The sequence below is a fragment of the Enhydra lutris genome, unplaced genomic scaffold, assembly GCF_002288905.1.
Source record: "Enhydra lutris kenyoni isolate GAN:26980312 unplaced genomic scaffold, ASM228890v2 scaffoldscaffold1, whole genome shotgun sequence".
Lineage (NCBI taxonomy): Eukaryota > Metazoa > Chordata > Mammalia > Carnivora > Mustelidae > Enhydra > Enhydra lutris.
In genome coordinates, this window is record NW_019154085.1 from 3218646 (window position 1) to 3238916 (window position 20271).

The 20271-nt window shown below is 43.5% G+C and overlaps 1 protein-coding gene and 1 pseudogene across 2 annotated transcripts in view; both read right to left on the reverse strand.

The window, feature by feature from the left end:
* The window catches only part of LOC111143234, a 3686-nt pseudogene extending 1501 nt beyond the window's left edge, over positions 1 to 2185 (reverse strand).
* Positions 1 to 4900, reverse strand: part of LOC111141560 (3-hydroxyisobutyryl-CoA hydrolase) — a 99057-nt gene extending 94157 nt beyond the window's left edge. The window contains exon 1 of one of the 2 annotated variants that reach the window (XM_022494192.1): positions 4805 to 4900. In XM_022494192.1, coding sequence (XP_022349900.1) covers positions 4805 to 4836 — 32 coding nt within the window. In that variant the 5' untranslated portion in view covers positions 4837 to 4900. The remainder of the gene's footprint in view (positions 1 to 4804) is intronic. The other variant, XM_022494219.1, reaches the window with a different exon arrangement.
* Positions 4901 to 20271: the final 15371 nt, after the last annotated feature.

A 20271-nucleotide genomic window follows, 5' to 3' on the forward strand; every position in this document is an offset into this window, starting at 1 on the left:
CTTTTTTTTTTTTTAAAGATTTATTTATTTATTTGACAGAGAGAGATCACAAGTAGGCAGAGAGGCAGGCACAGAGAGAGGGGGAAGCAGGCTCCCTACTGAGCAGAGAGCCCGATGTGGGGCTTGATCCCAGACCCTGGGATCATGACCCGAGCCGAAGGCAGAGGCTTTAACCCACTGAGCCACCCAGGCGCCCCTATGCTTCAAGCTTTTTTAAGATTGTATTTATTCGACAGAAAGAGTGCATGAGAGCACAAACAGGGGCAGCAGGAGAGGGAGAAACAGGCTCGCCACTGAGCAGGAAGCTTGATGCTTTGGGCTCCATCCCAGGTGGGATCAAGAAGTGAAATTTAAGATTTTTGAAATAAGGTCAAAGGTGGAAATCTGTAGCAGCAGTATGATTAAGGACTGTGCATGGGGTTTGATACATATACTACCTGAGGGAAATTATAAATCATCAACGCATTAATTTTTCAAGGATACTTTGAGCTTTGAGGGGCAACTGTTTAGCTGAGGCACTAAAAAAACATAATATAGGGCGCCTGGGTGGCTCAGTGGGTTAAAGCCTCTGCCTTTGGCTCAGGTCATGATCCCAGGGTTCTGGGATCGAGCCCTACATCGGGCTCTCTGCTCAGCAAGGAGCCTGCTTCCTCCTCTCTCTCTGTCTGCCTCTCTGCCTACTTGTGATCTCTCTCTCGGTCAAATAAATAAATAAAATCTTTAAAAACGAAACAAAAGGGGCACCTGGGTGGCTCAGTGGGTTAAGCCTCTGCCTTCAGCTTGGGTCATGATCTCAGGGGCCTGGGATGGAGCCCCACATCGGGCTCTCTGCTCAGCGGGGAGCCTGCTTCCCCTTCTCTCTCTGCCTGCTGCTCTGCCTACTTCTGATCTCTCTCTGTCAAATAAGTAAGATCTTTAAAAAAAAAAAAAAAAACCACAAAAAACATAATATGCCCATTGTCACCACTGTAACCACATTTTAGGTGACTGAATTTATGAAAAATATTTGTAATACATCTCTCCAGAATTTTTTACCTTCTTCTTATATTACCTTTAAATTGAATAGTACTATCCCCCCAAAAAAGGGAAAACACTAATTTGTTTAAATCTGTCACTTCACATTTCTAGACTAGCATATTTTGAATTTGTCTTACCACAAGTAAAATACTTATTCTAGCCCAGTAATTCCACAACTTGTCTGCACATTAGAATCACCTGGAAACTCCAGTAAAACATTCCAAAGCCCAGTTCATACCCAAGACCAATTAAATCAAAGTCTGGGGGTGGGACACAGGCATAATTAAGCATTTGTTTGAAGCTTCCCCAAATGATTCAAAAAAGTTGCCATTAAAATCAGTATTTTAGGGGCGCCTGGGTGGCTCAGTTGGTTGGGCCTCTGCCTTTGGCTCGGGTCATGATCCCAGGGTCCTGGGATCTGTCTGTCTGTCAAATAAATAAAATAATTTTTTAAAAAATTTTTTAAAAAATCAGTATTTTATGAAAAAATTAAACTGAAGTGACAGATACTAGCTTATTTAGGGGTATTTTCTAAATAGGGATTTCATATAGGCTTTTAAAATCTGAACAATATTTACCCTGAAGCACCATCTTTTTTTTAAAGATTTTATTTTTTTATTTATTTGACAGAGATCACAAGTAGGCAGAGGCGCAGACAGAGAGAGAGGGGGAAGCAGGCTCCCTGACGAGCAGAGAGCCCAATGCGGGGTTCGATCCCAGGACCCCAAGATCATGACCCGAGCCGAAGGCAGAGGCTTTAACCCCCCTGAGCCACCCAGGCGCCCCCTGAAGCACCATTTTAAAAATTTTTTTGAACTTAAAAACTTCCAAAAAGATAAAACTGAATTAAGAAGGAAAAATTTAAGCACTAATTTCTTTAGATCCAGAATAACCCTGAACTCCTTAATGAGACCAGTACCCAAATGCCAGTTCAAGGTCTTATCAACAGTTTAAGCACCACCTGTGGCACAGAGAACCCAAATCTAGCTTCAAGTCCTAGTTTCACTCACGAGACAGAATTGTAGCTCATTCAAAGAAAGTTTATGTACACCTACAAAGTGCAAGTGCACAGCACCATGAACAGAATTTTAAAGATCCCAAAAGCTCTGGACCAATTGCTACAAAACAGAAAAACCGAAGTACAAATAAGTTCCTTACCAGACTCCATATAATCACATTAATTTTACTTGTTCCAATTTCTACTCAACCGTTATCTAAAATCTGCTATTAACTTTAACATCTCAAAAAAGTATTTGACTATTCAGTCCCCAAATAATTCTGAATTGAAGGTCTTCTCTTTCCTTCCTGGTGGCTCCAGCACTGCCATCTGGTGGACATGACAGGGACATGCACCTTCCAGCTACTGCTAATTTACTGAATCACTTCATCAGACTTCCTTCCTCCAGGTGGTGCTCAACTTGCCTGCTGGGAGCAGCTGTTCTCAAAGTGTGGTACCTGGACCAGCACCATCAGCATCCCAGGGGCACAGGTCAGAAACACAAATTGTCAGCCCCACCCCAGACCTACTGAATTCAAAACTGTTCAATGAATTAAACCTGAAACAAATGTAAAATACATTTCTACATCTAATGATTTCTTAGGAGATATTATGAAGTTCAAACTCAACGGAAAGGAAAAAAATTTTGCTAAAAACAATTACAAGAGTTCAAGCTAGGATAGCTAAGAGACTACACGTACTGAAAAGGCTGGCAAGGAAACGAGCTGGTTTGTAGAATGAAATATGAAGTCCATTTTCAGTTTCTTGAGACTGTATTGACATAAATGGAAACATTCAACAGCAAGTAGAGAGACTGGAGTTTGAAAGAGAAGTCAGAACTGAAGCTAGGTCACAAAGTCACGCACAAAGATAACCGCTGAGGTGTAAGGACGTCTCACCCGTCCTTGAGGAATGAGAGAGCTGTAGTTGAAAACCAGTGGCCTGAATGCTGCCCGGGTCTACTAATGTGTTTTGTCTGGTCAGCAGTGTTTTAAAACTAGACATTTAAAATCAAGAGATTTCACCAAAAAATTCAGTTTCCCAGAAAAAAAATAGTTACAGAAAGCTTGGGTCTCCATTCTACAATGGCAACAAGGCCTGCCCAGGATGAGAAGCCAGCTCCTTGAGACAGAGCACTTTCTCTAACTCACAGGTTCCCTACTAGTCCCCACCCTGCTGATGTCTAGCCAGCATCACTCAACGCTTCCTTCTTAGCCTCTGCCTTTGGGTCTGTGACTCCTAACACAGAACAAAATGTAACAGAATCAAAGATTGAGCCTCCGGAAACAACAATGTAGAAGAAAAGGAGCCGGCTCAAGAAGCAAGAGCAGAAACAATGTAGTTGCGCAGAGCAGAGCAGATGCAGAAAGCCAGGAGTACTATGGGCAACTTAAAAGATCAACCTCTTGGAAGAGCCTCCCACACCCTCTCTTTCACTTCTAAATCTCTCATACTTGTACTTTCCCCTCAAGGCACTTATCGGGAGTTTGTAACTAAGAATTACCTTTGTTTAAATATTTGTTTCTTGTCTGCTTTCTTTTGGGACTTCAAGGGTCTTGATAAGAAACAGTAGCAAGTAGCCCAGGTTGGCTACAGGGTGAGAGAAGTGTCTAGAACTCCCAGAAGCTAGAATATAACCCTAAGTATTACAGAATTCATGAAGTAAATTCGGGTCAAATCTTTGAAATCGGGCTAGGAAATTCTTACTTAATTCCATAAGTAGGAGAACACCTCTAAGAACTTCTTAGCAAAAGGATGGCAGGCCCTGAAGTGAACTTTAGCAAGACCACCTGGCACGCACAGGCAGAAGCTACTCGACTCAGAAGTCCACGAATCAAGTTTCTGCAAGACGAACAACTGGGGAATCGGAGAGGAATCAGTAGGACCCTTCCCGCTGATTCCTCTCCGATTTCCCACTTGGGAGGACTGGGAGTGCGGGGGAAGTCAGAGAACTTCAAAAATCTAGAAGACTAACTCCAAGACGCTGAAAGCACCGATGAGTGCGGGTTACACTTGGGTGCAGCTGAGGAGCGCACGACCCGTGCGGGAGGCGGTGACTCGCACTCGGGACAGATCAAGACGAGATGAATCCGAGAGCTGTCTTCCGGGCGGTACTTGACCGGGGACGGCTCCCCAGGATGCCCAGGAGCTGCAGTGGCGCCGCGACAGGTAAGAATGAGTGGAGGCACATGGGACAGAGCCAGAGCGCGCAGGGACACAGAGTTCAGAAGGAGTCCCAGGCGGCTCAGCAGAGTCCTCGCACGCGCGGGGACACCGGACCTCGGGGTACCGGGAAGCCGACCCGGCTCCCCTCGCTCCCCGCTGCCGGGGGCTGGTCTGCGGCCACGCACCGCCTCACCCGGCGCGCACTCGCCTGCGGGGAAGGACCTGGTCCCCGACACGGGAACGCCCACCTCGGCCCCGACGCGGACAGCGGCCCACCGGACCCTGCCCTGCGCGCTCCGCGCCGGCGAAGCCCCCGAGCCCGGACCAGCGCAGGCGGCCGGCAGACGCGAGCCTCGGGGCCGCCCAGAACCGGCCGCGGACGCCCCGCACGCCGAAGCCCCGCGGCCCCCACGCCGCACCGCGCCGCGAAGGAAGGGGCGGGGCGGGCGTGGCCGACGGAGCGCCGGAGCGGGGGGACGGGGCGCGGCGGGGCCTGCGCTCGGGTCCGAGTCGTGCTCCCGACGGCCGCCGGGGACTTCGAGGCCGGGCCGTCCCCCCGGGCGCGCGACCCTCTGTCCTTCGGCGACAGCTCGGGAGCCCGCGCTAGACCCCTCGCTCGCTCACCCGGACACGAGCCTACACGTCGGCGACCCCATTGCTCAGGTACCGGCGCGCGGAAGGTGGCAGGGGGCGTTGCCCCGCGGGATCTCGCCATCTCGCGATCTCGCGTGGTCTCCCGTCAGACCCGCCCACCGCCGCCCGGCTCCGCCCTGCGCCGCGGGACACAGAGGACGAGTCCTCCAGGTAGCCAGAGAGGCCCACGACGGGCTTTCCGCCCCGCCCCCTCGCCGGCGGCGCGACGCTGAGGGGCGGGGCGAGAACCGCTGCTGGCGGAAATGGGTGGAGGGCGGGGGGGGGGAAGAGGATGGAGGTGGGGCTTGGTTAGGGGGCGGGGCTGAGGCGAAGGCGGAGGCGGGGTGCGGCGGGGCGGAAAGAGCGGCCTGGAGCAGAGCCTGGACGACTGGGAGGAAAGAGGCGGCTCCTGGCAGGGGCCCGGGGCGGCTCATTGGGTTACCCATGGGACTCTGCTCGGCTTTGGCTGGGATCGGGATCTCAGGATCAGGGTTCCAGCCCCATGTTGGGCTCCCCTCTCAGTGTGGGGTGCTCTGATGATTCTCCCTCTGCCCCTCACCCCTCTATCAAATAAATAAATAAATCTTTAAAAAAGAAAAAAAAATTCTTTTTTGTTTCCTAGAGGCTCTCTTGGGCTGGGCCCGACCAGCAGGCATTGACATGAAAGACTTTGCATGAATTTTAAGATTTTTTTTAACGAAAAATAAAAATTTAGTATTCTCTTCTTTGAGAATCAGATGAAATACACACTTGATAATAGGATCCTGGTGTAGTTTATGACATCCAGCCTTACCAAGCAGAAGTTTTAACATTAGGACTGGTACATGTCAAGTTTTTTGGAAAAGTTATAGATCCCCCACTCTTCCTCAATGGCAGACAAAATTTGTCTTATTAAGAGGTGATAGACACATCTTTACCAACAAAACTGAAAGTTACTGTTGTCAGTGAAAGCATAATTATATTCAGAAAGTAGCCTACTCTTAAATGAGATCAAAGGTTACCTAATCCATTAGGATTCACTGTTAAGTCCATTCAGAAGAATGTTTCTCTGTATCCAAATACACCCAGATGTCCAGCCCCAAACATTTCATCACCACGTAAGTATTGACACATTAGTCAGAAAAAAGGAATTCAGTGAAGAATTTCAGAAGGAGGAAAGTTAAAGGAATTAGTCTTAGCTAGTTAACATTTAAGAAGACACTATCAAGACTTTGTGAAAAATTATTTTTCTTACTTAGGTCAAATATAATTACCAAATGCCCACTGAACAGAAGACACACGGGCATCACAGAAGGAACTCCTGACCTGTAATTCAGTTTTTAACCTGCTCTGGAACATCAATATCTGATATCAGCATCTGACATGGCCATTGTGTCTCATTCAATGTGCCCCAAAAATGAACAGATCATTCAACCCAGTACGTTTATTGGAAAGCATGAGCTTTCCTGTTAACCCAAGATTCAAACCTTCCCTGCTCCTGAAGCGTCATGTACATGCGACCTGCACCTCACAAAGCCCCATGCTTAGAAAGGCCCTGTGCTTGGTTTAATGTCCTACTTTTAACAGTTTTTTTAACAAGATGTCTCACATTTTCTTTTCGCTGTAGGAGGGTCTACAGATTATGTAGTCAGTCATGTCCTGTCCCTAGCATGCTAATAGTTTTGTGACCTTAGGCAAATTACATAATCCAAGATGTTTTTCAAAAGTGTTCATATCATTTTGGACTAAGAATTCTAGTTGCAGACAGCCCACAGAATAGGAAAAAAAATTCCAAATGATATATTTAATACAGATTTTGTAGCTAGAATATATAAAGAACTGTTACAACTTAATAATAATTTAAAAAATCATTCCAGAGCGCCTGGGTGGCTCAGTGGGTTAAGCTGCTGCCTTCAGCTCAGGTCATGATCTCAGGGTCCTGGGATCGAGTCCCACATCAGGCTCTCTGCTCAGTGGGGAGCCTGCTTCCTCCTCTCTCTCTCTCTCTCTCTGCCTGCCTCTCCATCTACTTGTGATCTCTCTCTGTCAAATAAATAAATAAAATCTTAAAAAAAAAAAACAATAAAAAATCATTCCAAAGTGAGCAATGAATCTGAATAGGCAGTTCTCCAAAGAAGATCTACCAGTGATCAATAATCATATGAAAAGATTCTCAACATGATTAGCCAACAAGGAAGTACAAATCAAAACCATAATGAGATAATGACTTCATACCCACTAAGATGGTTATAATCAAAAAGACAGAAAATAACAAGTGTTGGGGAAGATATAGAGAAATGGGAGTCTTCATACATGGTTGGTGGGAATGTAAAATTTTATGGCCATTTTGGAAAAAATCTGGCAATCCCTCAATTGGTTAAATATAGAGTGACCTTTGGCCTAGTAATCCCACTCCTATGTGTATACCCAAAGGAAATGTTTACAGCTACTCATAATAACCAAAGAGTGGAAACAATTCAAATGTGTATCAACTGATGGATTTTTAAAAAGTAATATATCTGGGGCACCTGGGTGGCTCTGTCAGTTAACATTTGCCTTAGGCTCAGGTCATGATGTGCTACAACATAGATGAACCCTGAAAATGCTGTGCTAAGTGAAAGGAACCAAGGACAAACGACCACATATTGTACAAGTTTGTTAATATGAGTGTCCGGAATAAGCAAATGCGTAGAGACAGAAAGTAGACTAGGGTCTAGAAGGGGTGGTAGAACAGCTGGAGGATGCCAGCTAGGAGGTACTGGGTTTCTTTCTGGAGTAATACAAATATTTTTTAATGTATTCTGGTGATGGTTGCTCTATACTAAAAACCATTGAATTGTGTACTTTAAATGGGTGAACTGTATGGTATGTGAACCATATCCTAGTTTTAAAATCAAAGAATTCTGGTCGCTCCACATCCTCATCAACATTTTGTGCTGTCTGTCTTTAATCTTAGCCTGCTGACGTGTGTGTTAGCTCACTGTGGTTTTAATTTGCATTTCCCTGGTGTCTAATAATATTGAGCATCTTTTTGTGTGTTCATTATCTGCTTTGGTAAAGTGGTTATTCAACTCTTTTGCCCATTTTAAATGAGGTTATCTTTTTATTGTTGTTTGATGTAGTCATCATCTAATGCTGTTACAAATTGCCCCAAGATTCAGCAACTTAAAATAACAAACATTCATTATCTCTCTCAGATTCTGAAACGTGGAAATCAGAGAGAGGCTGAGAAGTGGTTGTGACTGAGTGTCTCCTGAGGTTGCAGTCCTGGTATTTGCTGGGACTGCAGTCATCTGAACGGGGCAGGAGGACCCCTTTCCAGACCCACTCATGAGCTCGTTAGCAAGCTTCAGCTCCTCGCCACGTGGTCCTCTCCACGGAGCTGTCATAGTGTAGTGGCTCTGTGTCTCCAGAGTGTGTGATCCAAGAGAGAGAACCACTCAAGAGAAGCCATAGTATCTTTCATAACCCAATCTTGGAAGTGACCTACCATCACTACCTCCTCATTCTGTTGGTCACACGTACCACACCTGGTACAGTGGGGGAGGGGACTGCAGCAGGGCGAGAATACTAGGCGGCTGGGCTCATTGAGACCTGTTTGGAAGCTGGTTACTACTCTCGAATTTGTATTTTCTTTTCTCATTCCCAGCCAGTCATCAACTATTTCTTAGAAGCATTTCTCAGATTTGCCCTATCCTCTTAACACCCCAGTGCCACCATTCTGGTACCCATGTGAAACATTCAGATCTAACTTCTCTCTTCTCCCACAAGCATCACACCCCTCAATTCACTGTGCGTTTCACTGATGACAAATCCTCCCTGTACCATGTATCTTTGGCTTATTTTTCAGCTGCTAAGTCATCTCACAATTGTCTCTAGCTATGTAGTCTGATACTGGACACATGTGACACTGAACACTTGAACTGTGGTCCATGCCACTGAGGAACTCGATTTTTCCTTGATTTAAATTTAGTAACTGGAGGGGTATAAAACATTTTTAATATTGGTTACATGTCAAAATGGTAATATTCCAGACATATTGGATTAGGGAAAATATATTATTAAAATGAACTTCACCTGTTTCTTTCTACATTTTTAGTGTGGCCTAAAAAGTTTTCAATTACATGTGTGGCATTATTAGTGAACAGTGATGGTCTATAACATTGAGTTCAAACTGACTGACCTTTGAGGCAACAGAAACAAGAATCCGCCCAACTATCCAAATTCATTTCCCGTGTAATCTGCCCTCTTCATTCCTGTCATAATCTCTTCTGGATGTCTCCAAGGCCATAGTGTTGATTTCCTGCCTCTGTGCCTGGGCTCATGTGATTCCACAGGCCAGGAAAGCTGTTCTTCTTTTATCCTCTTCTAAAAGTTTTCCATCCTGAAGACCTGTCTTGAGTCTTATCTTCCTGCAGTAGTCTCTTTTTCTAACCTGTACTGGGCTTTTTTTATTTTTCCTGGATTTGAGTTATACTTCTAATCAGCATCGTAGTTGATGACTCATTTCTTGCTTACTTATTTGTTGAATGCTAATTTTCTCTCTCAAATTATACATTCCTTCAGGATAGAAACTGTATCTTCTAGGTTGTCTGAATTCTTCAAAAACCTACTGTTGGGAACATGATGAACAGCCATATAAATCTGATACACTAATTAACTAATTAGGAAAGAGATTTTGCAAACAAATAACTGTGTGTATTTTGATCAGTGTAAACCTGGCACTAGTATGGAAAAATAAGGTTGTAAAATTTATTTATCAAAACACAGATGCTCCTCGCAGATGAATTAAGTACTCACAACATGTGAAAGATTATCCAGAAGCCAACACCAGGACTGAACGGGAGGGACATGACCCCTCCTTTTTCCTGTTAGAAATCAATGATTGGTCATCTAGGAAAGGCTCTGAAAAGCTTGCCAAAAGGTCACCACTGTTGGGTTGAGGTCCCTCAGACGGCCAAACACCAACCCTCACCGCGGAACTCCCCCACTAGAAAAGACGTCTTCCAATGCCAGAAATGAGCTGCTCACTCGTACTGTCCCGATAGCCCACTTCTACAACGGCCTCTGCAGCTGTGCCTTTTCTGAACTCTAACCAGGCTGAGGCAGTGCTGTTGGGTCAGATCTACCCTACTTCGTTGCCAATGAGATAGGTAGGAAGGTTTTAAGGCTCAACCTCTATCCCTCTCTATCAGACCTCGTGGAAAAATACTAACACCCACTCATTTCACCTTCTTTTCATTGCTGAACCTCCCAAAATTTTGAAAAGTGGCCTTTTGTGGGAAGAGTGTTTTGAGCCAATGCTATTTTTGTTTCATTTTTGTTTTTTGCCAAGCCCCTGACCTAGAACAATATCACTGATCCCAACCCAAGGCTGTGTAAGTGTGGTTGTCTCAGTGTACCCCTTTGGCCAGCACCGACTGCAGGATGCCTAGAACATAGACCACCTGCACAGAGTCTCAGGTGTCTTCCCAAACAAAAGGAGTCGAGTCACACAATTGGAGGCCAAGAAGCAAGGCATTGCTCAGCTATTACTAACAAGCAGTGCAGAAAACAGATCTTGATCCAATAATAATGTCGATCTCAACTTTTTGATGCCCAAAGGGTATCAGTATGCTCTCTTACATGTAACAAGGTGAACAGTATGAGATACAGTAGAGCCTGTGACCCAAGAACAGTTCTCGTAAGGTAGTTACCATTTTCTCCCTTGAACTATAGGCAGGATGAGTGGCCTCACAGACCCCAGAGTTTTGGAGACACCCAAGGTGTAAGTAAGTAAGGAGTAAGGCAATCTGGATGCCTTCCCTTTCCTCTTGCTCAGGGCCCAGTGCAAGTTAAATAAGCCCTCTGCAAGGCTAATATTCAGTAAATAAACATCAGTATAGCCATGTGATTGTTAGGACATTGAAATACTTCTAAACCAATCAATAAATACCCATGGCCCATGTCAGCGAATCTGGGCAATCTGGCCCCAAGAACCCCGGGTGGGCACCACTGAGAAAACCAACCTAACACCTGCCAGCCAGCAGGCCACAGCTGTCCACACTAGACCACACTGCCACGTGTTCATAGTGAACCAAGTCCTTTCAGGGAAGATAATAGTGCTTGTGTCCCAGAAGGCAAATGCCTGGATGCCCACCAGGCTGCATGTCCCTTGTTGAGACCACCTGCGCAGGCTAACCCCAGGGCTGCTCTCACAGCACTGCAGTGCACCGGAGCTGCTCAGGGTTTTGAATATTACCCTTGGCCTTTTGTATGTTTGTGATACTCATTGCGTCCCCCGCCAACAAAGAGGACTGGACTATACGCATTGCAATGCACTTACTGCAAGGACCATGTAGGCCAAAGCTGGATCAGAAAAAATCTCAGAAGTGGGACTGCATCTGGGGGCCCTTTTTTCTCTATCTCCCTTTTCTTGGCCACATGCAATCTCATGCAGACTTGTGCAGTCATTGAGGGCCTGTTACGATCCAGGTACAATGGTAGGTGCTGGACCCTGCAGCCTTGGAGGCTACACGGTGCTGTGGAAGCCCACAGTAGGGCCACCTGTGATCATCTAGAAGCCAGAGAAGGCTTCTCAGGAGAAGCGGCTGCTTGAGACAGGGGAACACTCTGCATGGATCGAACAGAGCCTGTGACTCTGGCATCCTGATAGTGGCACCAGAGAGGTAGGGTGGGATCAGATCACGAAGGGCTCATGAATCCACCTTTAAAGGGTATTTAAGCAGAAATACGACATAATCAATCGGATTTTAGTTCCGTCAGAATCACCTTGAAGTACAGCTGGTGGAGAAAACATTTCTGGTTCCCCACGCCCCGCCCTCTGTCTTTTCTGCACCTTCATACTTGCCGGACTTGCACGAAGTTTCGATGTGCCCTGGCTTGTCTGGTCCCAACTGCATTTCATGACATCATCTCACAATATGGCTTTTAATAGCTATTGATTTACATATTCCTTTTGCTTTCATCGTATTTGCCAAGTAGCCAATCTGTTTCTCGTTTTCTGAACTAAGCAGAGCAATCTGATTAGCCAAACCTTAACTTTTCTGACCCATGAATGTGCCACCTTAGATCAAGGGGCTATGGGGCTTAATCATCTATTTGAGTACTGGGGATGTTTGCGGCTTTCAAGATCATGTGGGTTTGGCAGGGAAGGATGGCTTATTTCTCAGATCATCAACCGATCTCCCTGCCCAGAGTAATGATTCAAAGAGCAGCCGATAAAGATAGGACCATTAATAAAATAGAAACATTTAAAGATAAAAATGGTTCTTGTAAGAAAAAAAAATGTCACAGAAACATTCTACAAGAATATCTGCCCCAACTGTTAACAGCGGTTTTCCTTAAGTGGTGAAAATATGCGTGACTCAGTACTTTTCTATAATTATTTATATTTTCTGTTGTTTCTCATGAGAACGGTTGTCTTATTTTTTTAAAAAGTGGTTTTAAGGAAATAACAAATACTGCATAAAACCTACCATATTTTTCTTCATAAGTCATTCTCAAAATATTTTTCAGACAAGTTTTCTCTTTACCACATGCACTGAATTTCTAGGGAGTTGCCCCCAGGTGGTGAATGTACCACATCAAAAAAGACTGAAAGGCTAAAAAACAAAACAAAAAAACCGAAAGACTTATGTTTTTCCCATAAAATGGTCTCTCCAAATAAAATTCTTAGAAATATGGCTGGTCCGAAGCTAGTGAGTTATCTCGGTTGACTGTTTATAGCCAAATTACAAAGTGATCTCCTTATTCTACTCTTCGCCCCCTTTTCACTACTGCATTTGACTAAAAAAAAAGAGAGAATTAAATAACAAAAAAGCTTTAATACTTTTCTTATGATATACTGCATGTCAAATTGTATCTCTCATTAAAAATACATACATAATGGGGCACCTGGGTGGCTCAGTTTGCTAAGCGGCTGCCTCCGACTCAGGTCATGGTCCCAGAGTACTGGGATCGAGCTCAACATCGGGCTCCCCGCCCAGCGGGAGGCCTTCCTCTCCCATTCCCTCTGCCTGTGTTCCCTCTCTCGCAGTGTCTCTCTCTGTCAAAAAAATAAATGAAATCTTTTTAAAAAATACATACATAACACATACACAACATTAGATGTAACACTAACATTGTAAAGACTGTAAAAAACATGAGCCTTGATACACAGTAATAGTACAATGTTTATTTGTATATTTGTAATACCTGGCATATTCCTCATATGCAATGTCAAATTATCTTCATTATTCAAAAATATGTACATTACATAGGTGTGGTCTTGAGAACTTCAGTTTAGCAGTATATATTTAAAATTACCTCCTCAAATGAGTAAATGAGTAAAGTGATCCGTCCTACCAAGTTTGGCAAGCTGGGTTACAAATTCTGTGCTGTTAGCAAGTCCCACAGAGAACTGTGTAATCAGGAAGATCTTTTGTAACAATAATGGCCTTTAAACTCTTCTGGGTTTCCCTAAAACAGTTTGTATGTATGCATACGTAGCAATAATAGTTACAAAAATGTAAGTTAGTTGAAATTTGTTTGAAAGTATGCATAGACTTTCTTCTGATGAACATTAGGTTCCCTAATATCTGCTATCTCTTTTGGGGAGGAGAAATGAAATCAAATGAATGTCAAAATAATATGTTTTTCCACTCATACAGGAAAGCCTTGAGTCCTTCTCAGAGTTACTTTTATACTGTTCTGATGCTCAATTGGTGAGACTGTCTATATTCTTAATACTATATTCACTTTCCCTAAAAGCAAAGGAAAGAAAGCTGTAATTATCAGTATTTCTTCCACGCAGCTACAATGTTCAAAAACCCTCCTTGAGGCCTCTTTCCTCCAAATCCTAAATCAAAAAAACAAGAATAACTCATCCCATGATATGGTGGTGAAATCAATGGAAATTTGTGAAATTTCTGCCTATATTTAGGAGCAAAAGAGTTGCTTAGAGCAAATGGATGGTGGAAGGCAAGACAGCAATATTTGGTATGTGTTTTTAAGATTCAGAGTGGATGAAGTAGGAAATAATTAGCGGCTTATCCAAGACTGATGGTAAATGGTAACATCAAAGATTTCTCTCTCTCTCTCTCTCTCTCTTTTTTTTTAAGTTTTAACTTGTGACTTCAGGACAACTTAAAGACAGCTGCTGCTGTACGCTGACCTGCTCCCAGACTCCGGAGTGTGTTGAGGACATTATGTCCACACTCATGGGAAAGGCTGGGGAATACGAAGCCAGAAATGGCGTGGAGAAGTGCCTGGTGGCTGGGAATTCGCTTCCTTTTCCTCATCTTGGTGTCAAGAAATGGTCTCTACCTTTCACTTAACTCATTGGTCCTTACGGAGGTATCTGCTGAACTGCATTTACTATTATTTCCAAGATAAATTTGACTGTATTTGCCAGGTAATATATTTAACTTTTCTTGTGGAAAAAGAGGGGGGAAATCTGCATGAAGAAAGAAACTGTGAAATATATTTACAAAAAAAAAAAAAAAAAAGGAGACAAGTGTAGGTTCTTTCTAATTTTCCAAGGTTTTATTTCATTTATAGCATTTCTTTTGTGGAAACTCAAGATTAGTCACAATAAGCAAACTTTTCAGTGTCGGTACATTCTATAAAAACAGTTGTGAAAATCATTTAGGGTCAGATTTAATATTTGTGAAGGCATTTTAAAAGCTAGGATTATTTTTCAGTTGTAAGGTATTAAGAGTCATAGCACAGTCCCATCTGCCCAAACATAGGTCTCCAAATATTACCTAAATAATGAGGCACTTAAACATCAGAGAAGGAAATTACTAAACAAATTAAAAACAGTCCAAATCAGCATATGAGAAATCCATTTCTTGTCTCCTCTTGTCTTTCCAGACTTCTTTTGGCTTAACTTTTTACCAGAACGATTTGGTAATATGATGTATGGAGGAGATAATATGGGTGCGGCTTAGGAAAAGAACTTGATTCTGGGTGTGACATTTTAAAGGAGCCTTTTAAAGTTCTGTTATGGAATGCCTAAGACATTAAAAGATCCTTCCCTATTCCCTATGAAATTCTGTCCTATTCCCTGGGAAATGAATTTCATAATTATCCTTGTCACATAATGTTCAAAATATAGATTATGAAATTGTTAACACTTCTAAAAAAAAAAGCTAGGCAAACTTATTCCAAAGCAAAGTTCACAAAAGGAATAAGCAATCTGGATGTAAATATTCTGAGATACTAAACTATGCAATTAAATGATCGTACAAACTCAAAAGTATCACAGAGGATCCAACAATAAGTTGATTTTAGGTTTTCTCTGAATAGCTAAGAAAACAAGAAAATATCCAGGAAAGTTGAAGAATTGGAGGAAATGACTCATTGATGGTGTGCGTGCTCTAGCAGGTAACCTTTGTCCTGAACAGCAGAACACTCTGCACCTAATCAGGAGGGCTGGGCTGGGCAGTTTACTAAGGAATGTTCAAATGAAGACCAGGGGAAGGCCCTCCAGTGTCCCTTCCCTGAACTTTTGGCTCTCAGAGTCCAGCATTTAATTTAATTTAATCCAGTGTTAACTGAGATAGAGGAGAGCTGAGATCCTAAGGATCCATATACTTCAAGGCTATGGCAATTACTCTATTCTACGTCTAGCAACATGTCTGTGGGAAGTAAGTGGGAATGCATATAATTCCCATTTTATGAACATATAGACACTGTGTGTGTGTGTGTGTGTGTGTGTGTGTGTGTGTGTGTGTGTGTAGTGATAGAAACAAGATGAATACCTAAGCCCCAAAAATTTTGTTAGGCAGAAGCCTACATGCCCAGCATTGGAAACCTCCTGTAAATATACCTGTGTGATTGTTCTAAAAATTTATCCTTTGCTTCTGATACCTCAGCCACTTTTAGCCCTTAATACCATATCCAGTTCCCCTTAGTTTATGTACTTCAGCAAATCTGCACTGTAACTGAAGGAAAACGCAAAAAGTTGTAACATTCTATCACAAATGTTAGGGATTTCTACCTCAAATCTAAAAAAAAAAAAAAAGCACATAGATATGCTTTGTTTTCACAAGGGTCATTCGGTCTTTTCTAAGACAAGCATAAACCATTCATACTAGTTAATGATTTAAAAGGAACACAGAAATGAGATTGCACAATATGGTGCTAGGAATTTTTTGCAACTAAATCTATTCAAATCTATTCCTTGTGCGGGTAACCTCCATTTTCCCTATTTGTTACGTACATGATAGCCTAGAGTTAAGTCATCTTTACACATGCCTGACAGAGGCTACATGGATGGCAAACGCTGCATGACTCACTAAAATCCAGTGAACGACAGTCAAAGCCAAGTGTGCAGCAGCAGGTTGCTGGTTGAGAGTCGTGGCGGTGGCAGGCATGCGATGTTGATGTACGCGAGAGTAACTGGTGACTTTCCATGCTAGTTTGATATACCTGAGTAAGGAACTGAGCAGGTCTAGAAAGGCTGTGAGAGCTGCCTGCGGCCACTGCTACTGCTAACCTTTATTTGAGAGACCTTGGTTAATGCGCCATTAAAAATCGTATTTCAGGGGCACATGGGTGGCTCAGTGGGTTAAGCATCTGCCTTCAGCTCAGATCATGATCTCAGGGTCCTGGGATCAAGCCCCACATCGGGCTCTCTGCTCGGCGGAGAGTCTGCTTCTTCCTCTCCCTCTGCCCTCCCCCTGCTTGTGCTCCCTCTCTCTCTCTCAAATAAATAAAAAAATTTAAAAAAATATTTCAAAAAGATATAAAGCATATTAATGATACAGTGAAACACTCATATATGATGATTAAACAATAGTTCACAAAACAATATGTTTGGTAATATTCGTAAAATGCAGAGAGAAGATGAAACCTACTCTAAAATGCTGATGTTATAGTATTGGGGGTGGGTTTTGTTTCCTTCTTTCCATTTTTTCATATTTTTTGAGTTTCCACAAACATTTCTTCATAATGCATTCATTTTCTAACCAGAAAAAAGTCAATAATTTCATCTGAAGGTGTTTATTTAGAATATTTAGAATATTTTGAAAAGGTGAATTTTGGCAGTTACTCTATTTTATTAAGAAGCTACGCCATTGGCACAGTAATCCAGAAGAGAATGAAAGAAAGAAAATAGAAGGTTCAGAAATATGGCCTAGTGCACAAAACAGCTTAATGTATACATTGGCCATCACACATTTGTGGGAAATGGATGTTTGCTCAAGAATGGTGTCAGGAAAATTGGCTAGATATTTGGGGGGGGTGGGATGAAGAATCAACTTAGAGCTTTCAAAATAATTTACAGATTAGTAAAAACTTAAATCCTAAAAGTCAAATAGTTTATATGTTGGAGGCAATATAAGAATATTTCCTTAAAGATTCCACTGAAAACATAAAAGTTTGAAGACCACTATACTATACTATTTGACTTCAATAAAATGCAATGCACTGTTACTTCTCAAAAACTACTGGAGAAGTAGGAACAACGGTCAAAGTGTCACATTCCCCCAACACCGGCCTCACAGTCATTTAAATTCCTGCTTTAGGAAACTTGTAAATCTTTCTATAATTACCTTGCAAATAGTCCAAATCTCAGATATAAAATCTGAGAATATCTAGGCCTGTCTCTTAAGAAATAAAAGATTTGTGTACTAAGAGTTCACCAGCCTTCCCTAATGTGATCGGTCTGTCCTAACAAGAGCCGACTTCCACTCAGATGTCTCAACAGAAGAGATTTTATGGAAGGGACTATTTACAGAAGTTCTGGGTTAGGTTTAGGGTAGGGTGAAGGGATGTAACACGACATGGAGGTGGTAAAAGACCCGAAGGTACCCAGGCTCTTGCAACACAAGAAGCTGTTACCACCACTAGGACTGATGGGATCAGGGGAGGAGATCAAATCAGCAGAGCAGTGAAGGGGAAGCTGCCTTGCCTCAGAGGTCCAAATGGAGAAAAGAGGTCAGAATAAATACCCCAGTTTTTTTCCTTTCTACCCTCCAACCTATTTTTGGTATCACCCAGTGGTCACTCTTACCTGGAAGCTAGCTGGCAAAAGAGCCCAGAGAAAAAGCTCTGCCTGCAGAGACAAGAATCCAGCAGAGAAGGGTGGAAAACGGATCTAGCAGGGAGCTGGTAGAAAATAACCAGCGCACTTACAATGGTGAGGTGTTGGGAACCCTGATCCGATCATAAAGCAATGCTTAACTTAATGGTATTAGCCATTCCCTAACGAAGAAAATAATGGTACTCAAAAGACCATTATGCATTCAAGGAGCACAGAAGAGACGGCAAACGGCTCCATCTGGGGGATTGAATTCTGGGTGGATTTTCTCAGTTTGACAGCTAAGGTGCTTTCTTGTTGCCTATGTGAAGTTTCTTATATTTTTGCTTATTCCAAAAGAATACATATCCACTACAGGAAACACACACATATCAGAAAACCAAACATCTACAATCTCACCCCTACCCCAACACCACTATCAACATCTCAGTGTGTTTACATCTTTCTGGATCTTTTTCTCTACACACAGACACAGAAGTATGTTGTATTCGGGATGATGACATAGACATGGTTTTCTTTATTGAATTTTTCCTGTAATAAGTCAGGAGCACTATCTCATGCAATAAAATACCATTCTGCCACTTTTTAAAAGACTTTAAACTTTTAAAATACTTGTCTGGTTACAACTGATTTCTATCCTCATTTAGTGTGCTTTCTCTTTTGACTATTACCAAATACACGGTGATGAGCTTTCTTATAGTCTACCCTGCACACATCACTATCCTCATGCCAATTTCAGGCCACAGCCTGTTTTTCTACAGCCCTCAAGCTTACAGTTCTCATATTTTTACAGGGTTTTAAAAACAAAAGCACATACACAAAGAAGAAAAGCAACAGAGACACATGTGGCTTGCAAAGCCTAAAGTATTCACTATTTGGGCTTTTACAGAAAACATTTGTCAATTCCTCTACTATGAATTCCCAGAAATGCAGTTTTTGAGTCAAAGGGTGTGAACATTTTTGAGGCTTTTACTGCATTTGGCCAAACTGCCCTCCAGAAACACTGAAGCAATTTATGTCCTTCTCAGTACTGAGTTTGGTCTTTTGCCACACATCCTGCCTCAAGGGTCCCTGGCCTAAATCACTAGCTTCTATTCTCAGTCAACTCGACCGTGTATTAGCTTTTTAAGTTTTCACTTTCCGTAAAAGTATGTTTGGCCATTTACATTTTTCTTTCATGACTTAACTAATTTACATTTTTGTCCATTTTTTACGAGGATATTTATACTTTCTTCATACGATCTGTTTAAAAAAATGTTACTCTCAAAAAAAATTACTCTCCTATCTTGTAGATATTGCAAATTTTTGGTGGTTTTTACTCATCTTTCAATTTAATGGGTTTTTCTGATAAAAGAAATTATTAATTCTATAGTCTCATTTTTCCTTTGTAATTTTGTCCTTTGTTCCAATTTTACTTTCAGATTAAAAGCAATTCAGTTATATTTTATTTTTGAACTTTTAAGACCACTTTGTTTTTTTAAGATTTGATTTATTTATTTGAGAAAGAGCCAGAGAGAGTGCCAGAGCAGGCGTAGGGGCAGAGAGAGAAGCAGACTCCCCCTAGTGGGGCTCCATCCCAGGACCCTGGGATCATGACCTGGGCCAGAGGCAGCCACCTAATCGCTTAACCAACGGAGCCACCCAGGCGCTCCAAACTTTGAAGACTTCTAAAAATTTTAAATCTTTTAATCCTTCTCAAATTTAGTGTCGGAGAAAGGTTTTTAAAGCGTGCATAAGTGATATAATGTGAATCCTGGAGTCCTACTGCTGGGTTCGAATTTGATATCTGACTCCTGGAAGTCAAGCTTATTCTTCATTAAGTGGAGGTAACGGTAGGGCCTACCACGGACCCCGCAGAACACAGAAAGCACTAGCGCAGCGTCATGGCCGTTCCTCCTGCAGCCTCCTGCCGAGCTGGAGACCGCGGGGGCCACACGGGAGCAGGACGGCGAGCCCAGGCCGGGGATGTAAGGTTTGCGCGCCCTTCCCGGAGCCTGACCGGAGGGCACTGCCCCAGACCGCGGTCTCGGCGGCTCCTCGCTGCCCCGGCCCAGGGCTCACAACTCAGGGGAGCGCGGGGCGTTTGGGGAAACACAGACAAGAAACCCGCCCGCCGGAACCTCCCCACACTGTTTCCCGATTTCCTGCCGCGGACCGAGCTGCAGGTTCACAGTCCCCGGTGTCCCGGCCCCCCGGCCGACGAGCCCAGCCGGCTCCGCGGCAGCAGCCTCTTTCCCGGACCCTTCTCGGGCCTCGCGGGCGGCAAGGGACGACGCGGACAGCCGGGCGCTCCCCGACCCCGGACTTGGGGGGCCCGCGGGGCGCGTGTGCTCGATGCTCCGCTGCTCCCGCACGTCTCCGCCGCGGGTTACACCCGGGTCGCGGGCCGCCGCAGGCGAGGGCTGGAGAGGGGCGCGCCCCACCGCCCTGCGCCGCCCGACCAGGTGCCCCC